Genomic DNA, 20,610 nt, shown 5'->3' on the forward strand with positions numbered 1-20,610 from the left:
GTGAGTGTGGTGCTGACAACACCAAGTCAAGGGTTAAGATCCCCTTACTGGTCATCTTTTAAAAAAAAAAAAAAAGAAATGTCTATTCATGTGTTTTGCCCATTTGAAAAATTGAGTTGTTTTCTTGCTATTGAGTTTTTCGAGTTCCTTATATATAGTGGATGTTAACCACTTATCAAATGTATGGTTTGCAAATATGAGGGTACTTCAAAAAATTCATGAAAAGATTTGTATTATCTTTTATTTCTATTTTTCCATTAACTTTTTGAAGTACCCACAAATCTTTTACTATTCTGTGAGTTGTCTCTTCACTCCATTGTTTCCTTTGCTGTGTGGAAGCTTTTTAGTCTCGTGTGATCCCTTTTGTCTATTTTTGCTTTTATTGCCTGTGCTTTGGGTGTTGAATATGTATTTCCTTTATGGTTTACTTTTCCATTCCCTGTCTCTTCCCCAGAGACTGTGTTAGGTGTTTCATAAACATCTCATTTGATGCTTAAAATAATGCAGAGGAGTATTTCAGAAACTGGGTTTTAGGGGAATCATTTGAGAAGGAGACTAAGGCTAGAGACAGGCCTTTTTCCTTATCTGAAAATTGCTCACTCAGGACCTGTGATAAATGATTGCCCCCGAACCACTGGCCATTCCATTATACACTGTTGTCTGGCTCTTGCTTGTTGACAGGTGAGAGACTAAGGGATTTCTGGAAAGTATGGTTGATGTGTTAATTTGATAAATATTTATTGAGTACCTACTAGTACCAAGCATTGATGAAGGGTTGGAGACAAAACTACATTCTCATCCTCATGAAGCTTACATTCTGGAATGAAGGACAGACAATAAAGAAGTATACAAATAAATATGCAGTACAGTTCAGGTAATGATAAGTGCCATGAAGAAAAATAAAGGAGGATAAGGTTATAGAAAGTGGAAGTGCTATTTTACATGGGGTGATCCAAAGGTGGTCACTCTCTATAGTTGCATATATTCTATACATTATGATGTGCAAAAGAAAAAAAAATTTTTTAAAAAGGGCAGACTTCTGTTTTCTTTATTCTAGCCATGACACATTAAAGATGAGTGCTCATAAGCAATGATATGCCAAGTTCTGCAGACACATTAACTCTTTTAGAAACTGTATTTGATCACCTGCTACTTTCATCGCCATCTCACCAACTAAGAACCATGAATTAACCTTATTATTTACTTAGCTTCTATAATTTCAACTTGGGCTATGAAACATTAGCAAAATATCAGTTAATAATGCCAGCCATCACTGTCATAGGCCACTTTGTGCTTTTCAAGGCATGTTCACATTTATCATTTCATGTGAATTTCTCAGTACCCTGTATGACAGATGTACAATTTTGAGGAGGATAAATGATTTGATCCCTATTTAGTAGTATTCTAGAGTTATCTTCATGAAAGCTTGCATTCTGCTTCTTAAATGAAAAGTGTTGCTGGGAAGTCAATAATTCTTACTAGAAATTACAGGAAGCAGGAATTTCTGGGCAGTGTTTATTAATTGGAAAGATAAAGATTGTTCTGTTTTCAAGAATAAATCTATTTTCAGCCACACTTTCAAATGTGGTTAAACTGACCTTAAATTATGAGGTCTCAAGGTCACTAGAAGTCTCAGAGGCAGCCTAGAGTCAATGGTACCGCATTGGAGAGGCTCGTGCAGTCCTCGTCATAGAACTGCCCCCTCCATTCTTTATTCCTGGTCTCAGTCACCTCCCAGTGCTGCTGACTGGACTGCTATCTGCACCTGGTGGGAGAGCTGGCAGGCTAAGACCTCTCCTGAGGCTGCTCTGCCCTCTTCTCTCCAACTTATTCCCTGTCTCCCTCATCATATCATTTCTAAATGGATGACCTAGCTGAAGATTAGTCTTTGGTCCTTTAGTATTTAGATTCTGAGCTCTTAGGGAATCACAAATATTAAAAAATAATAATAATAAAAAGAATTACTTTTGTACATTGATGACATTTTAGAAGAACAGGTGAGTACATGTAGAAAGATCTTGATCTGCTTTCCCAAGTCAGATTTGGGCTGGAAGCCAGCTGTAAACCTGAAGAAATCAAAGTCTGTGTGCCAGCAGCTGCATCAACATGCAGAATCCTTACACGGGCAGAAAAACAGTTGCAATTCTTGACCACATGAAGTCTTGGGCAGAAAAGATTTTCATTCTGTTTTGTTTAGAACTAACTATTTTTCTGGTTATCTCCAAGAGTGTTGACAACTCTCTTTGAAAGAGAAGGTGAGATGTTATCAATTTTTTAGTATCAGCAAATACATTATGTCCACCTCTCACTGTAAATCCCTATGCTAGCTGTAAGGAATGCAGACAGGACATTTTTCCTGCTCTCAAGGGGCTTACTACATTCTACTGGGGAATGAAAAGGTGGGAAACATATGAAAGATTTATTTTTAAACAGTATATTAGTTACGTTTTCAAATAATATGCTCAACATATTTTTCTTCAACCTCTAAACATGATTTCAGGTGAAGTACTTAATTTAAAGCAATGACTATAATTGGTAATCTGGAAAAAAACAAAAACAATAAACACATTACTTTGCCTGTATGTCTGGACATTTTGGATGTACTGGAGTATATAAACAATTTATTCTGTATGTCCTGGCCTTTTGCTCCCCATTAGGTTGAGGAGATAGCATAGACCTCTGAAATTATATATAACAGCACAAGGTAACACTTACTACGTGGCACCAGCTAATTGCAGGTGCTATCACACCAAGAGGGTTGAGAATCCCAGAACAACACTGCAGCCAGCACTGCCTGGCCTCTATACACTGCTGGAACATGGTCTCGTCATGGCAGCTTACACATGCCCTCTAATGAGCCACATGTCATATTAGCCAGCAAGAACACTCTGAAACAGGTTCTAGCACACAGCCGTGGACCATCTGTAAATGGTCCTGTTGTGGACTGCTCCCCTCCCAGTAGGGCATGGGTGGTGGGAGCATGCCAAGGGCAGGTTCTGCACCTGAGGTGAGCAGAAGGGACATAGTAAAAAGATAACTACAAAGGAGGCCCCCAGATTGCATGGGCTCTCAGAACACCCAGCCTGAGAACACTCAGGAACCTGTCCAGGCCCAGACAAAAGCCTAAGAGATGAGTCTGGGGCAGCATGAAGAAGTTAGATGGGCCCTGGTGGCTTCTTTACAAAACACTGCCTCTCCTAACATGTTATCGTCAAGGCTGAGGGAGAAGATGATGGGTCTGTGGCATCCCATCCTACATTTAAGAGTCCAACTCCAAAGGCTTGTATCTAAGAAGGTGCCTACTACCACTCTCCAACAACTCGCAGGGCATCTAGTTTTTCATTCTTCATCTGCCATGCATCCTCCATGAGCATTGAAAAGAAACAATCCCTGACTGAAAAGAAATATGTGTTGTTTAGGAAGGGGTGTTCCTCAAAGATGTGACTTTACTCAGGAAGAATAGGGCATTCTGAGCCCTACCCTGATGATCCTGTTCAAAGATATTATCCTGGAAATCCACAGAGATCTGACCCCTTGGGGAAATGCCTGCGTTCTCCTGTAAATGAGACTATCCTTTGAAATGGCATGAGACCTCCTTTTAAGAACTGTGAAATTTTTGACAGACTACGCCGCACACTATATTTCTGTTCTTTATTTCCCAGGCAAAAACTTTCTTTTTAAAGCAACTTTATTCAGTATAATTTACATATACCCATTTTGAATGTACAGTTTGAGTTTTGAAAGATATGTACATGTGTGTAACCATCACCACAATCAAGCTATAGAACATTTCCATTACCTGCAAAAGTTCCTTTGTGCCACTTCCCAGTCACACTGTCACCCTCCCTCCCCAGCCACCCCAGGCCCCAACCCTCAGGCAACCACTGATCTATATTCTATCATTACAGATTAGGTTTGCATTGTCTAGAATGTTATATAAATGCAACCATATGGTTTTTAACCTTTTGAGTCTAGCTTCCTCCACTTAGCATAATGCTTTTGAGATTCGTTCATGTTGTTACATGTTTCAGAAGTTTGTTGTTTTTTATTGCTAAGTAGTATTCTGTTGTATGGATGTATCACAGTGTGTTTATCCATTCACCAGAGATGGACATTTGAGTTGTTTAGTTTGGGGCTATTATGAATGAAGCTACTATGAACATTTGTGTATGAACAAACAAAATTCTGGAATTCTAGGAAAGACCAGAACAGTCGGTCAGGTGATAAACAGGCTGCCCCTCTGGGAGGAGGAAGAGTCAAGTAGGTGATGAGCTGAGTAGAAGCAGCAATCAGTTTTGAAAAAACCAGCTGTAGCCATAAATGAAGAAATGCCTGTACTGGGCACAGAGAGGATTGCTGACCAGGCATCTTCACTGCATGGGAAAATCAGATTGCAACATCACTGGCAGGACAGAATAATACATACACTTAGTTCTTTTATTTTGACAGGGACTGGAATTGAGCCAATAGACTCAAACCTATTTTCCCCGGCTACTTCTTCAGGATATATTAGAAGGCCTGTCCAGGCCGTAGAAACAAAGAGCTCTACATCAGCTCGAGTCAGAAAGACTTTACGGGCTTTGGGGCATCAGAGGAGGATAAGGAATCTCTACAAATAGGCATAAAAAGACTACCTACCTTAAGGGCTGCTGGAAGGATAAAATGAGAATCTATGTAAATCACTTAGCAAGTATCTGGCACATAAGCATGGCTCAGTAAACATGAATTATGGTTTAAAAGTCATGTAATACTTCTGACTTATAGTAAAAGAATCCAAATGTTTCCTTAGGAAGTCAAAATATTTTAATGTATTTTTCCAAAATCACACTATGAATTCTTCCTGTATTATTTAGGTAACCAAGGAAGAGCTGGATTAATCAAAATCTAGTTAGATTTTAGAAGCCACAGAAGCTCTGGGTGGCTGCACTGGTAGTCCATCCCCTCAGCAGCAGCTGCTAGTTCTAAAGCTTCCAAGCAGGTGCTTCTCAGACCAGAAAAATCACCCCAGAAGTTTGTGAGCAAATCTGATTCATGAGCACTTCCTCAGGAGCTCTGCCTCTGGGGGTGTGTCACCTGAGGTCTATTCCTCTGGCCCACTCTGGCTCTCCCTGCTCGCTGAACGTTCAAGTCTCTACAAGGGGTCCCGTGGTGGAGTCAAAGAGCATGGGTTGGAAGGGGAGGACTTGGGTTTGAATCTTGACTTTATTGTCTCTACCCCCAACACACTTTGTTTCTGTCTCTTTATGGTCCGAGCTTCCTTTCCTTATCTCCACTGTGGGGTAACAGCATTACCTCACAAGGCTGTAGCAGGGTTACACGATGTCACAGTGCCAGGATGTCTCAACAAATGCTTGCTGACCCTGTTAATTCCATGCTTTGCCTTAATAGCCTTTTATATTTCCCACCAAAGTCCATTGGCTCCATGTAACTCAAATGAAATGGAGCTAAAAGAGTAATTCAGGAATCTCCCTGTAAATGGTCCCGAATGTTTACCTTCCAGGACAGGTGGGGCTCAAGCTAGCACCTGGGCTTTGAGTGTAAGAGAGAATTCTTAAGTTATCGTGGCCACACGAATGGGCCTGGTTTCAGTGGAGTCGTTTACCGGGAATACGCTGCCCTCCCCTGGGAGCCAAGGCTAGGCTCCCGGCCCTCCCTTTCCCAGGCCCGCCTCCCCGTCTTCCTGCCAGACCCATGCCCCTCGCCTACCCCGTCCCCGCAGAGGCAAACCCGGGCGCACCGCGGCACCCATTGGCAGGTTTGCTCGCACTGATTTGCTCTGGGCTCCCTCCTGGCTTCCGGCGCGGGCACCGGGTGTAGGCTGTTCTGCTCCAGGCGACTTACGAAGCTCAGGTTTTACCCCTTGCCAGGAGCCGCGCGGATCGTTCCCGAGGCTGGGCAGAGCCCCCCACCCCCACCCCGCGCTGCTTTCAGCCCGTGGGGAGGGTGTGCTAAGGCGGCCGCCCCTCCAGGTTGCTCTCCATACCCCCCATTCATCCTCTTCCCCACCCCGCCCTCCCCAATATTTACATTCCTGGGACTCCCCGAGAGGCAAAGCCTCCCCGGTGAGCTTGGAAGAGGCGGGATCGGCCGGGTGGGGACCGCGGGCGTTTGAATGCTCGCGCGCCTCTCCCATTGGAGGAGCGCCGCCCCGCCCCGCCCCGTCCCGCCCCGCCGCCGCTTTGCTAGGGGCGGGCCCAAGCGCTGCACCGCTCCAGGTTTTCCTGACGTTTCCATGTTGCTGGTATGAGTATGTTGAACCGGGTTCCTTCATGTTCTCGAGGAGAACGCTGCCATTACTGTTTTTCCTGGTCCTCCTTCCCTCCTACAGAAAGAAAGGGCTGTGTTTCAGAAAAAATTCTGTCTTAAGACAACTTTAGTGTGTTTACTTCTGCCCTGTAGTCACACGTGGCTGTTTTGAAATTGCATCTTTGTTGAGGAAGGAGGTCAAAAGCAAAAGCTAGAGAGAACTGGGATTGTGTATTTTGTATATGTGATTTTGGGGGCCTTTCTAATTTCCCTTTAAAAAGTAAGAACTATAGTTAAAGGATTTAAATGCTATTCTAAGTAGTGCCAACAAGTAGTGTTTGAGAAAAATTCAAAAGTAAACCAGAATTTATTTGGTCGGAATGAATGTAACAAAGACAACTTTTTCACTTTCAATTGGAAATTCTGGTCTATTATCATTTTGGCTTGTGGTTTGTAATATACTACGGGGGCGGGGGAGGAACGGATTCTCATCTTTTCTCTCCCTATTTCCCTTTTGTTTTTCAGTCCCGAGCACAACCACCAGAAGAAAACAGAAGGAAGCCAGTTTTGGGGAAACTTGGCACTCTCTTCACGGCAGGCAGGAGAAGGAGCAGCAGAAACGGGTTGGACAGTCCCACCAGCTCAAGTGCCAAATCAGTGTCTCCCAAAGATGCAACCTCTTCTGAACTCCCTGAAAGAGAGTGTGAGAAGAGTAGATCTCAGAGCAGCCAGCTAAAGCAAACCGACACGAGCCAGGAGGGCTCCCCCCAAGAGAAGCCGCAGGAGGCAGAGGGCGAGCACGCCGAGAACTGTGTCCAGGCAGCCCCTCCTGACGCCGAGCCGTCGTCACCTTGCTCGAGCGGCAGTGCAGCGGCTGTGCAGCAGTGCCATGATAGTCATTCAACCCAATTAGAACCTCTGGAGGCTGAGGGAGTGACTTTCCCAGATGCCACCACCACTGCCAAGCAGCTGCATTCCTCGCCAGGTAATTCCTCCAGGCAAGAGAACGCAGAGACGCCCGCCCACAGTCCAGGGGAGGACACTTCGCCAGGCGCTGGCCGCGAACAGGAGACAACCCGGGGTGTGAGGGCTGTGCCAGGGTCGCCCACCGGGGAGAGACCCTCGGGAGGACTAGGCGAGGTCCCTGACGGAACTCCCCGCGCATGTGCCCAAGAAGGCTCTCTGGGGCCCCTAGAGGCGCGCAGCCAGCCCCCCGAGGACGTGTCTGCCCCGCCAGGTGACTGTCCCGCTGAGGGCGCCGAGAACAGGGCCCGCTCGGGGCAGGCCAGCGGCACAGCCCGGCCGGGAGGGCGCGCCCATCCCTCCAAAGTGTTAACCTTGGACATCTACTTGAGCAAGACTGAGGGGGCGCAGGTGGACGAGCCGGTAGTGATCACCCCCGGGGCAGAAGATTGCGGCGATTGGGACGGCATGGAGAAGAGGTCGAGCGGTCGCAGGTCGGGGAGGAGGAGGAAGTCGCAGAAATCCACCGACTCCCCTGGCGCAGACGCCGCGATGCCGGAGAGCGCGGCGAAGGACGACATGGTGTTCAACTATGAGGTGGCGCCAAACGCTGCTACCGAGAACGTCTCGGCGGAAAAGAAAGTGAAATCTCCGCGCGCGGCCCCCGACGGGGGCGTTGCCTCCGCTGCGAGCCCGGAGGCCAAGCCCAGTCCGGGCCCTGGGCCCAAAGGGCAACTCCGAGGGGAATCGGAGCGGAGCAAACAGCCGCTCCCGGCCTCGTCCCCCACCAAGAGGAAGGGCAGGAGCCGCGCCCCCGAGGCCGTGCCCACGCCGCCCGCCAGCGGCCCGCGGGCTCCCCCCAAGGAGTCCCCACCCAAGCGGGCGCCCGCGCCAGACCCCGGTCCGGCTGCCAAGGGCGCGGCTCCCGAGAGCGGGGAGGAGGCGGCCCGGGTCATCCCCCGCGAGCTCACGGTCAAGAGCAGCTCGCTGCTGCCAGAGATCAAGCCCGAGCAAAAGAAGGGCCCGCTCCCCAATCACTTCGACGGCCGGGGAGAGGGAAGCCGAAGCAGGGAACTGGGCAGATCGGCCGGAGCTTCTGACGCCGACGGCTTGAAGCCCAGGAACCATTTCGGTGCGGGCAGGTCGACTGTGACCACTAAAGTGACCCTGTAAGTAGCTGCGGAATTGGTCGGGGCCGAGTTTGGTGGCCGCAGACCTGCGGGGGCGGGGGGCGCTCTGAGAGGCTCAGGGTCTGCGTTTGTTTAAGAAGCGTCTGTGCACTGAATTTCCTCCTCTGTGTGGAACTTAAGATAGCGAAGTGCCAATTTACCCAGTTAGCATTTAAGAAGGTGACACGTGTGGCAGCCTCATCGGTTAATTCCTATTTTAATGTAAAGACTTAAATTATTATATCCTCTAGGATATCCCTTGAGGCTCAGCGTTTACATCAATAGTGGAGATAAGACTTCATGGCTTGACACGAGCTAATTCTATTATTTATTCAAAGTGTACACGGACATTCCAGGGTAGGATGTTCTTAAAACACATAAGCCGTGAATTTGAAAATACTAATACGTTCAATATGACTCAGTAGCTTTTAACATATGAGTCTGAGAGAATCACAGAACTTTTTATGGAACTTAGTGCATTATTGGACTAAAGCTTAAAAGAAGTTCCTAATACAAGTATCTTGGTTACTTTTTCCCTTTATAACTGGAAGCCGGGTGATATTTTTGCCCCCAGGTCGAAAAGTAGTCTTCAGTTATTGAAATGAGGAAAGATCAGCGTTCCTACTGGAAGATTATTTGCTAAATGAAAGGACGCAGAACAATAGACTGTGGCTACTTGCTGTTAAGTTTACTGATTTTTTACAAGTACCTTCTGTGCATGGCTCGGTACTATGGGGGGGGAAACCCACAACTATGATTCAGCACATTGCCCTTGAAAAGTTTATGGTCCCTTCGGGCACACAAGAAGCACACAAATCAAATAGCAATGTGAGGTGATATAGGATTAAACTGCCAAATGGATGTTACCATCTGTAAAGGCTGGGAAGTGCAAGGGAGGGAGAATCCACTATTGGTTTTTCAGAGGAGCTGGGATTTGTGCCTTGGTGATAAACGTGATTTGTATAGGTGGACAGGATAGGGAGGGTAGGGAGCTCCATAAAACTGTTAGGATCCTCCCTTGCAACACTCCTGCTGCCCCCCCCCAACCCCAGTTAGCACTTGTGAAAAATGATTAAGTGCCTAAGTTTTTCCTACATTAACACATTTATTAAAAGAGCTGGCATTTCACAACATTATCATTCTTGAACTGAATAGATTCATTCTGTCTGATTTCTTGGATTAATAAGCTTTAGGATAGGAGGTCTGTTTGGTAAATGCTTGAGAGGAAATTGTGCTTAATGAATAACTTGAGCTACCTCACCAGCTGCCAACCTGGAGACCTTTGATATAGTCAACTATTTATTCTGTAACGGTAGTGTCAGAGAAATAACCTGGGTGAATGATGCCCATTATTTGTAGAAGGCCAGTGTGACAAAACACCGAAACCTCCTAAGTGTGAGTCTTAGAGAAGTGTCGCTGTGTACCTGATTAAGTACGCTTCACCTGTCTCCCATTCAGAAGACACCAGTAGAAAAACCAGAAATGTTACACTGTTAGGGAGCAGGATAAACAAATACAGGGAAGAGAATCTTAAAATGAAACTCTCCTTTATGAGCTGTTTCTTGTAATAGAACTAAACCAAATGTCTTTTTCTTAGTACTGATTTTTTCTACTCAAAAATTTTCTTTATGACTTAATTTAATTTTGTTTTGTACAGTGTCTCGCACATGGTGAATTGCAAACTACTAAAATGGAAAATTAACAATTCTTTCTAGTCCTTTGACCCTTTTCTGTTTACTGATGGGTTTGTTCAGTCCCTTTAATTCTTCCTATGACTGTATTGCAAGTAAAGATTTTATCAGATTATTTTTAAAAACAATTTGAGACTGAAGAGTTAGAAAATTATTGTATATTCTCTGAAAAATAATGACTATGAAGCAGCATGTTTCTTGATGCAACCATTAGAATAATTATTTCTTCAAGTTGTATACTAAGTGTCGAATGTTGAAATTCTTAAAATGGCATGTTTAGAATAAGAATTTTCCTCTTGAAACTATGGCTTTTTAGACTCCAGATTATTTTTCCCTCTCACATTATAATGAAGGCATTACAACATGAATTATAGGAGGCTTCCTTTTAATTAGTCTGAACTAGGTTAATTGTAGTGACTCTTGGTAGCAGAATTTAATAACACAGAAAGTATGGTTGTAAAATGTATTTTGATCTTGGTGTAAATCTTTAATGTGCAGATGTGTGTTTCCTGTCCTTAAAGTAGCTTGTTGGCTAACCTGTAAAGTTTTCCATTTACATCCTAAAATACACTTTTACATTTGACTTGAGTGCTGTTCCTAGAGCTGATTAGTGAGAATTTTTAAAATGTATATTCCCTGGTATGTGATCATCCCTCATTAACTGTTAGCTTTTAAAAATTGACATCATCTTGCTGGTTTTAGAATTTAATCTTTAAGGAAATACTTATAAGTTAATTTTGCTTTTAAATTTAAGATATGGACCTATAATAAGAGAGCCAAGATATCTTAGGGAGATTTCGGGGAAAGCAAAGCCTGGGAGAAATTTATGAGCATGTATCAAATTTAGTATTTAAATGAAGTTTAAAAAAATGAAAATCTAAATTCTTAGTGCTGCATCTGAGGAGGACTTGATGGTATCTAGCCCAGTCTTTTCATTTTATCCAGAAGGATAAAGTGTCTCACCCAAAGTCATACTTCCTGTCCCTTCTAGAGGCTGCTCAGGCCCAACTTTCTTGAAGGCCAAGTTCATGCAGTAGGCAGCATGGAATTTCAGTGCTTCTCCACTTTTCTGTTCTCATTGTCAAGGTGGCCTCTAAAGTCTGATTAGTTTATCTTATAGCTCTTATGGTAATTCAGTGACTCCTTAAATGATAAAGATGGAAAGAACCAGGGGAGTTCATTCAGGTGAGTCTAGTCTGATCCTTTTTGGAGAAGCTGAATAGTATAGTGGTCAGGAGCATGGCATGTGAAACCAGAGCACTTGGCTTCAAATCGTAGTTCTGTCAGTTACTAGCTGTGTGACCTCAGGCAATTTATTTACCTTCTCTAAGCCTCAACTTCCTCATCTTAAAATAGAGTGTACGAAGTTGTACATCAGGTAAGCCATATTTCTCAAGTGCTTGGCAATCAGTGACTGTTAGTGGTTATTATTTATCTCTTATTTTGTAAGCCACTAGTTCAATGGTTTGGACTTTCTTTCTTTCTTTTCTTTTCTCTCTCTCTCTCTCTCTCTCTCTCTCTCTCCCTCCCTCCCTCCCTTTCTGTTTGTTTTAAAGCTTTGGAACCCTTTCTTCTAGGAAAGCTTATATAGAAGTGATACATGAGGCAGATAAGTGGGAATGATTCTGGTTGAAAGGAGGGTGGACAGCCCCATCTCTCCATCCCAACTGTCCCCAACTGCAGCCCTTGAAGAAAACTCAAAAGAGTCCTTGAAACATAAATTGAGGGGAAATAAAAACAACCCTGTTCTAAACCATCTGTTTTTGTTTTGTTTTGTTTTCACAGAGAAGGTAGAGTCCAGAGAGGTAAAGTAACCTAACCAAATTCACACAGATAATTAGTGTGAGAACCAGGACCAGAGGCAGCAAATGCCAAACAGAGCATATTTTGTTTCTCTGAAAGAAAGCACTGTGTACATTCAAAGACTTATTATTTCCATTATGGGGTAATATACCCAAGAAATGTGACAGAGGGGAGTCTCTCTTTGCCCAAGAAGTGGGTAGTGACAAAACCAACAATTGAGTAATCAGTAAATGAATTATGGTACATTGATAAAATGGACTTTTATACAGACATTAAGAAAACTTTTCAAACAAACTTTTTAGTAACCTGAAAAATGTTAACTGTAAGGTTAAGTATTCCCTTCCTTCCTTCCTTTTTTTAAAAGGCAAGATACCAAACTTTGTCTCAATTCTATTAAAAATATTTAACTATGCATATAAGAAGGCTGGAAATGTACTAAAATGTTAACAGGGATATTCTCTGAGTGGTAGGATTATAGGTGATTTTAAAAATATTTTCCAGATTTTCTCTGGCGAACACACTCATATAATCAGAGTGGGAAAAGGATGGAAAAATAAAATATCTAAAGAGATCAATAATAGATGAATGTTTTTTATAACCTAGGCTTTTGAGATAATTTTTTTAAGGTTATGATAAAAATACATACAGTAATTGGTATTTGGGGAAAACATTCACATATTTACAGTGTGGGAATGCACTAAGTAATTAAATTTGGTCTAATATTCTTCAGACCTTAGGATGTCTTCCAACTCCAGTGCTGAGTACTGTGCATACATAGTAGGTAGTTGACAATCTTGTTAAACCCTTATCCCTAGAGTTTTCTAGCTATATAATCTTCTCATCTCTCATATACAAGCAAAACATCCACTAAAAATAGTTGATAGTGTACTTAGGATTGTTTAAAAATAGTTTTATTTAAAAACAAATGTTATATACCAGGAGGATGTTGGCTTTTCATAGTTTTGTAATAAGTTGATTTGTGTGTTCACTTTTTAAAAGTAGGTCAATAACTTTATCTTACTGCTTTCTTTCTTTTTTTTTTTTTTTTTGGCAGCCCTGCCAAGCCTAAACACGTGGAACTAAATCTTAAAACCCCTAAGAATCTTGACAGTTTGGGAAATGAGCATAATTCATTTAGCCAGCCAGTTCATAAAGGAAATACTGCCACCAAAATCTCCTTATTTGAAAACAAACGGGCAAACAGTAGCTCAAGACACGCTGACATTCGAGGCACAAGGAACACTCCTGCCTCTAATAAAACATTTGTTGGAAGGGCGAAGCTGAATTTAGCCAAAAAAGCCAAGGAAATGGAGCAACCCGAAAAGAAAGTAATGGCTAACAGTCACCAGAATGGTGTGCTGGTGGAGGAAACCTCTGCTGAAACCCAAGTGTCTCTCCCTGAAGAGATTCTACCAGCAACCAGAGGAATGGAAGGAGAGCCTGCCAAGAATCAAACTCTGGGTCCTCAGCTTAACCAAGGAGATAAAGCAGATATGCAGGCAGATGCTGGCTGCCCTTCAGAACAAGTGGCTACTGCTCTGATTCCTGTCAAGGACCATAAGCTCTTAGGAGAAGATGACTCAAAGACTGCTGACAGCAAAAGACTTGTACTTGAAAATACGACTGATACAGCACAAGACATCTCCACTGTTGTTGATACCAAAGATTTACCTCCAACAGCCATACCAAAGCCACAGGATAAATTTTCTGACTCACAGCCCCCAGCTGAGTCATCCAGTGGGCCTTCTCTTTCACTGCCTGCACCCATTCCTGAGGATGTTCCCAAAGAAGCATGTGTTCAGGCTCCCATCAGTTTTCCATGCACTGATCTAAAAGTGTCAGAACACCATAATGGATATATTTTGCCTGTGTCTCATCAGAATAATGAGAAAATGCCACTCTGCAAACTTGGAGGAGCAGAAGCGAACCCTCCTTTGTCCACAGAGCACAGCTCAGAAGCTGTGGGAAATGAGTGTCCATCCAAGGTCCTTGTCCAGGTCAGGTCCTTCGTGCTCCCCATGGAGAATACCCAGGATGTTAGTTCCCAGATCATCTCAGATAGCTCTGAAGTTAGAGAAGTGCAGTTGCCAAGTTGTCACAATGATGAACTTGAAGTGGTTTCCGTTGCAAGTTGTGCTCCCCGGCAAGAGGAAGTGCTGGGCAATGAGAGCACATCACCCAAGCAAACTCATTTCAAAGAGGAACATGTGGCAGAATCTGGCCCACAGGTCATGCCGCCAGAATCAGAGAGAGCGCTGCCTATCCAGGCTCAAAGTCAGGACAACCGAACACACCCAACAGCTGAATCCAGCCCCTCCAACTCTCCCAGCAGCAGAAATCGTTTAGAAACTCCTCAAAGGCCCGATCAAAGTGTTGTGAATGGCCAGGATACTCCTGCTAGTCTTTTGAACATCTCTGCTGGTAGTGATGATAGTGTATTTGACTCTTCTTCTGATATGGAAAAATTCACTGAAACTATAAAAAAGATGGACAGCACAATTTGTGTGCCCCAGAAGAAAAAGAAGGCCAGGGTGCCAAACTCTCCTGCCCCTCACTTTGCCATGCCTCCTATTCACGAAGACAATTTAGAAAAGGTGTTTGATCCCAGCGTGTTTACCTTTGGTTTGGGGAAGAAGAAGGAAAACCAGCCAGAAATGTCACCAGTTTTACATTTAATGCAGAACCTTGACACAAAATCCAGACTGAGACCCAAACGTGCATCCACTGAGCACAGTGTCCTCTTCAAGTCCCTGCACACTAACATGAATGGGAAAGATGAACCTGTGGTGACTCCAGAAATAAATGACAAAGAGAACAGGGACGTTACAGATGGTGGAGTTAAGAGATCGAGGCTAGAAAAAAGTGCACTTTTCTCAAGTATCTTATCTTCTTTACCACAAGACAAAATCTTTTCTCCTTCTGTGACATCAATCAATACTATGACCACATCTTTTAGCATTTCTCAAAACGGTTCTCTATCTCGGTCTTCAGTGTTACAGCCCATGACTGAGGGTGCCCCGCCCTGTGATTCAGACAAAGAACAGCCAAACCTTCCACCCGACAACTCCTTAAAGGTCTTCAATTTCAGCTCGTCAAATACATCTAATTCGGGTTTGAAAAGTCCCAGCCACATGGAAAAACACCTGCAAAAAGAGGAAACCAAAGAAGATCTGGATTCACAAAGCAACCTACATTTGCCAGAAACTAAATTCTCTGAATTTTCAAAACCGAAGAACAGTGATGATATGGAAAAGACTAATCATATTGAAAGTGTTCTTAAATCAAACTTGCCAAACTATGGAAACAGTGACACCGACTTCATGGGTCTTTTCAAATCAAGCCGCTATGAGCCAAGCATTTCTTTTTCTGGAATGTCATTATCAGATACAATGGTAAGTAGCAACATATTATCATTTATTTGGGGGTATTTATAAAGTAAGGGGAGAGAGAGACAATGAGCAATTCATGTTATCCTTTTAGAAATGCTTATACTTTTGTACTATAGTTTTCTATTCATTCATCACATATTTGAAAACCTACCATGTACAAGAGACTTTTAGGTCCAAGAAAAAAAGGTACTAAGATCCTTCTCTCAAAGCGTTCGTAGCCTAGCAGGGAGAATAAACTACAAATATCTTAAGGCACATGTGAATTTACACGTCGTATTATGAAAGGTATAGATAAGGTGTTTTGAGAGTTCAGAGACAGACAAGATGCTTTTTCTTAGCTATTCTGTGTAAAAATGCTCAGTACTTTATTTAGAATTTTGGAGAGTTGAGAAGCAGCTACCTCTATTTGGAAAGCCCCCAGCCAAGGAAACCTTTTCCTCATCCCTTCTTTCACGCTGTGAGATTTGCTCTTTCTTCCCATGAGTAGCAATATGTGTTTAATCCCATGCAGTTGAGAAAGTATTTTCTCTTTACTGGGAATTAGTTTCATCAGGGAATTTTTTCCTGCAAAGTTGTGGTGAGTAAAGAATTTTGGCTTACACTTGATCTTTCCTTTAATATTATAGAGAGGACAGCAAAATGTGAAGGTACTTCGAAAAGTTCATAGCAAAATAGAATTAAAAGGTAATATGAATCCATGAACTTTCTGAAGTACCCTCAAATGATTTTTGAAGAACAATTATGAGTTCTCTATCTTTTATCTGAATGCCGGAAGTTATTTTCTTTATTCAGTTTTTGATGTGGATTTGTGCCTTTTTCTTACCAAGCTCGATACTCAAGTTGAGGGAGGAGAGTGAAAGAGGAAGGCAGAATATGAGGTTTAGAGATCACTCTGCTAGTCTGGAGACATGAGTGGAGCTTGTATTACAGCAGCCAATCCTGTAACCCAGGCTCTCTGGCAGGTGCAGACCATGATTCAACAGTGTTTATCCAGGCAGAAAATACCTTGTACCTTTCCTCATCTGTGCAAGGCACCGCAGCATGTTTCAGTGTGTTGTATTGGCTTTTGCTACAATCCTATCACAGGATGTGATTTTGCAAGCTCTTTCAAAATGTATTGTTGTGTTTCCAGCAGAGGTGCAGATCCCCTTTTTCATGTGGTTTCATAAACCAGTGGGTTTCAAATTTGTTGGTCTTGGATCCTTTTACATTTTAAAATTATTAAGAACCCCAAAGAGCTTTTGTTTATAAGGGTTATGCCCATCAGAATTTACAATATTAGAAATTAACACTGAGAAAATTTTTTTTTTTCCTTTTTGTCTTTTTTTTTTCGTGTCCGGCAACGGATCGCAACCCTCAGTGTCGCGCCCGTACCGGACCGGGACCGGCAACGGGATCGCAACCCTCGGTGCTGCGCCCGCCCCTCGCTCAGCCAGTGAGCGGGAACCGGTCTGTATGTGGGATCCGAACCCTCCGCGGGAGCGCCGCCACGCTCCCAAGCAGCGCACTGTAGCAGTGCGCCACCGGGCCGGCCCAACACTGAGAAAATTTTAAAACACCAGAACACACAAGCTTACATTCCATTAGCCATCAGCAATGATGTGATCACACGCCATGAGCCTTGCACTCTACTGTACACTTGAGAGAGTGAGAGAGAAAAGGCATCTCACCTCTTGTTATTATGAAAGGAGTTTTGATCTCACGGACTCCCTGAAAGGATCTGGGGGACCCCCCCAGAGCCTCTGGGCCACACTTGAGAACCACTGCTGTAAACAACTAAGACAAAAATCAACATACAGCACTCAGAAATTGTAATATTCTTAACGATTTCTCTCAAGCACAAAACTTCCACTAGACAACTTCCCATTCATTATGACTTTGTTCTTTTTGATTTTTCTTAGATCACTTCTCTTATTTGGCTACAGTCTGATGAGTCTAACAACAGAAGATACAGTTTCCCTGTGAAAACCAAGTCAAATGTAGTAAAAAGGAGAAACATATTTTTAGAAACAATATATCTTTATATTTTTTCTAGGCCTTTTTATGGATTTAAAAAAAATTTTTGTCTTTCTTTAGGTCCTGGACTTTGTTGATTATATAACTATTGTATCTTTAATGTTTTACCCAAGTTTTGTTTTAAATTTCAGGGTTTTTCTTCAGTTTATCTACTTCTAATGTATATATATAAATAAATAAGTACATCCCATTTTAATTTATCACAATGTTTTATGGGCCTTCCTATGGTCTTCGGGGCATATTCTACTCTGGTATGATGCAAGAGCAATCAGATCAAAGGAAGGCCTTAGAATAGGCATCCTGGTCAGCATTGAAAGTAGTCCATGTTTTGTAATATCTTTACATGTATGATTGCTATTTTTATTATCTGATGGATTTGTGGTTTTACTGGTCTTGTCAGATGGTCTTGCAAATGATTGGTTTGGGAGCCATATGGAAACACATTCTGTCCATCAAAAAAGGGGAATTAAATATGCCATGTGAAGTGTACATTGTGAGATGTACCATAAACACTTTTATTTAGACTAGTAGTTATATGATGGTAGATGTTACTCAAAAAAAAAAAAAATTCTGATAGGGTATGTATATGAACACACAAAATTGACTCAGCTCTTTTTAGATAAATGATTAATATGTTCTACTTTCTCTTTATTTATTTGAGATTATACTGAGATTATTTGATTTATGATATCTTAGATGGGTTCTTATTCTGTGAACTGATGTAAAACATAGATCTGACTTTTGGACCCTGAATTTTCTAGCATTGGTGGAAATATCCTAGACATTTCAATGAGGAGAAATTGAAATAGCAAATTCAGTTAGAGGAAAAAGAGCTCTTCATTTAATAGAATTCAAATTCAAAGAGAGTTTTAATGTAACTCTGGCATAGATCAGGGTGGACTTGTTTCAAGACTTACAAATTGTGATTTTACTGAAAGGCATGGGTGGAGAAAAGAGGACTGTTATGTAAAGTTGTAATTATTTGTTATGTTTTTGTTCATCTGATTACAGACGCTTAGAGGAAGTGTTCACAATAAACTCAATCCCCGGCCTGGAAAGGTAGGAGGATTTTCTTTTTCTAGCCTAGATTTTATTTTGGCCTGATAGAGTACAACAAAGTGTGCCACCACTTTCATTTTCATGTAGGTAGTGATATATCGAGAACCCGATGTCTCTGAGGAGTGCATTGAAGTTTTCGGTGACATCCAGGATTGCAGTGCTTGGACCCTGTCTCCAGTGATACTCCTGAGAATTGTCAGAGGATGGTAAGAATGGCATTCTACGTTTCTCACTTACAGCATTTGTGCTTTGCATCCTTAATTACCTTTCTACTTATTTCTACCTCCTCGCTACTTATTTAAAATTATGCCTTTAGCAATGTAAAGTGCAGAAAATACTACTCATAGTTAAGATAAGGAATTCATATCCAAGAAATTTGGTTTTAATCATGTTTCTGATTATGAGAATGATACATGTTTGTGTCAGAAAAATCAGAAAGTGCAAAACAAACTTCTTTTTCCTATATATACGCACATAACAATGCTCTGGGCTAATCATACATAAGAGTCTGTAATATTCTGAGTCTTAAATGAGGTTGATAAGAATTGCACTAGTCATGTTGATGGGCCAGATGTGACTATTTAAAAATCTGTAAGGAAAGACATTTTTGCTAACTTTTTTATGATAGTTCAGTGAAGGACTAACCTAAAATTTAATTTACTTTATAATTTTTCAGCAAAAGATAGTTTCAAGAAAAGAAACAGGTGAAAGCATAAATACTTTGACAGTTTCTAAAATTGTTTTACCAGCTTAATTTCCTCTTGGAAATATAAGGAAAGTTGAATAAAGAAAAGCAACTCTTAAAAAGAATCACTGATCTGGCATAAATACTTATCTTTGGTACGTGTTTATTAAATTGTTTGAAATAAAGAGGGTAAGCTCTAGATATTGACTGTTTAAAAAATAAGTAAGGTTTTCTTTTGCTCTCCATTTAAATATGCAGCATCTTTCCTATTAGATTTCTATATATTTAATATGTTTTTCTATATAGTCAACATATTTGTTAGAAAAATAGAATTTGCTTTTATTCTTAAATTTGAAACTGAAAATTGCACTAAAAACGTTTTGTGTAACAATTTTGTTTTTAATCTAACAGAGCTTTTTTCTTTTTTTTGCATCTTTTGTTGGCTTCTTTCTTTTCTTGAAAGCATAAGCACTTAGCTGCAGCACTGTCATGTTGATCTGTGGTTTTTCTTTAGTATTTGACTGTTGCTGGGAAGAATAGTTTTTAAAATGCTTTGCATTAACATGCATACAGTCCTTTGTATGAACATATCCATTGATACAACTCTAATATGTAAATGAAAATCCCTCTTACAGAAATGTTTTCTGCACATATAAGGAGAAAAAGAAACATTATAGTAAATACCCTCTTATTTAACATATTATCATTTATAAGTCTCCACTAACAGGAATTCCATAGAACATTAGTTGCTCTATGACATTCATATTAATAACCCCAAAATTCTTTAAGACCTTGATACACTTCTTGAATTATCATCAGAGGCTTAACTATAGGCAATAACATTTTAGTTTTAGGGAGAGCTTATGCTATTTTAATTGCTAGAGAATTGGTCACTAATATATGATATGTCTAGTGGCTATTATCCGGAATATTTGAGTAATCAAAACCTCTCTTATCCAAGACTAACTAATAGTTTTGGTGTGTTTAATTCTTAGTTGGATTTTGTATGAAAAACCAAATTTTGAAGGGCACTCCATACCCTTGGAAGAAGGAGAATTGGAACTCAGTGGTCTCTGGGGTATAGAAGATATTTTGGAAAGAAATGAAGCAGAGTCTGATAAGCCTGTGGTGATTGGTTCAATAAGACATGTGGTCCAGGTAGGTTATGGTAAATCTAGATTTCCTTAATTCATTCAGCAAATATTTATTGAATGCCAAGATGATTCTTACTTCAAGGGAAATGTTCATTTTATTAAATAAGTGATTGGGAAAAATATTTGATTGGTGTTTTAAGTATATATTTTTTATTATTTAAGTATTTGTATAGTTACCATGAACTAGAAAAGAAACATTTTAATTGGTTATTTTTTCCACAACAAATTCTTAAGGTAAATCTCACTCCTAGTTATCTATTCCCATCTTTCAAATGTATTTTATGTAGTGACCTGGTTTTGATGAGTTCTATATGAACAGATTTTTCTTTTACTTAGGGTTTTTTGTTTTGTTTTGTTTTGTTTTTGCTGCATGAGTTCTGATTACCTTCAATGGTTTACAGGCATTCTACTTTAGAAAAATAAATAATCAAATAT

At 41.4% G+C, this 20,610-nt stretch overlaps 1 protein-coding gene across 1 annotated transcript in view; it reads left to right on the forward strand.

Moving 5' to 3' along the window:
• AIM1 (absent in melanoma 1) overlaps positions 1-20,610 on the forward strand; it is a 184,317-nt gene that overhangs the window by 129,978 nt on the left and 33,729 nt on the right. The window contains exons 3-7 of the mRNA XM_008590505.1: positions 6,772-8,378; positions 12,927-15,264; positions 18,289-18,336; positions 18,424-18,542; positions 20,017-20,179. Of these exons, the coding sequence (XP_008588727.1) occupies positions 6,772-8,378; positions 12,927-15,264; positions 18,289-18,336; positions 18,424-18,542; positions 20,017-20,179 (4,275 nt within the window). The remainder of the gene's footprint in view (positions 1-6,771; positions 8,379-12,926; positions 15,265-18,288; positions 18,337-18,423; positions 18,543-20,016; positions 20,180-20,610) is intronic.

The sequence above is a fragment of the Galeopterus variegatus genome, unplaced genomic scaffold (assembly GCF_000696425.1).
Source record: "Galeopterus variegatus unplaced genomic scaffold, G_variegatus-3.0.2 Scaffold141, whole genome shotgun sequence".
Taxonomy (NCBI): Eukaryota; Metazoa; Chordata; class Mammalia; order Dermoptera; family Cynocephalidae; genus Galeopterus; species Galeopterus variegatus.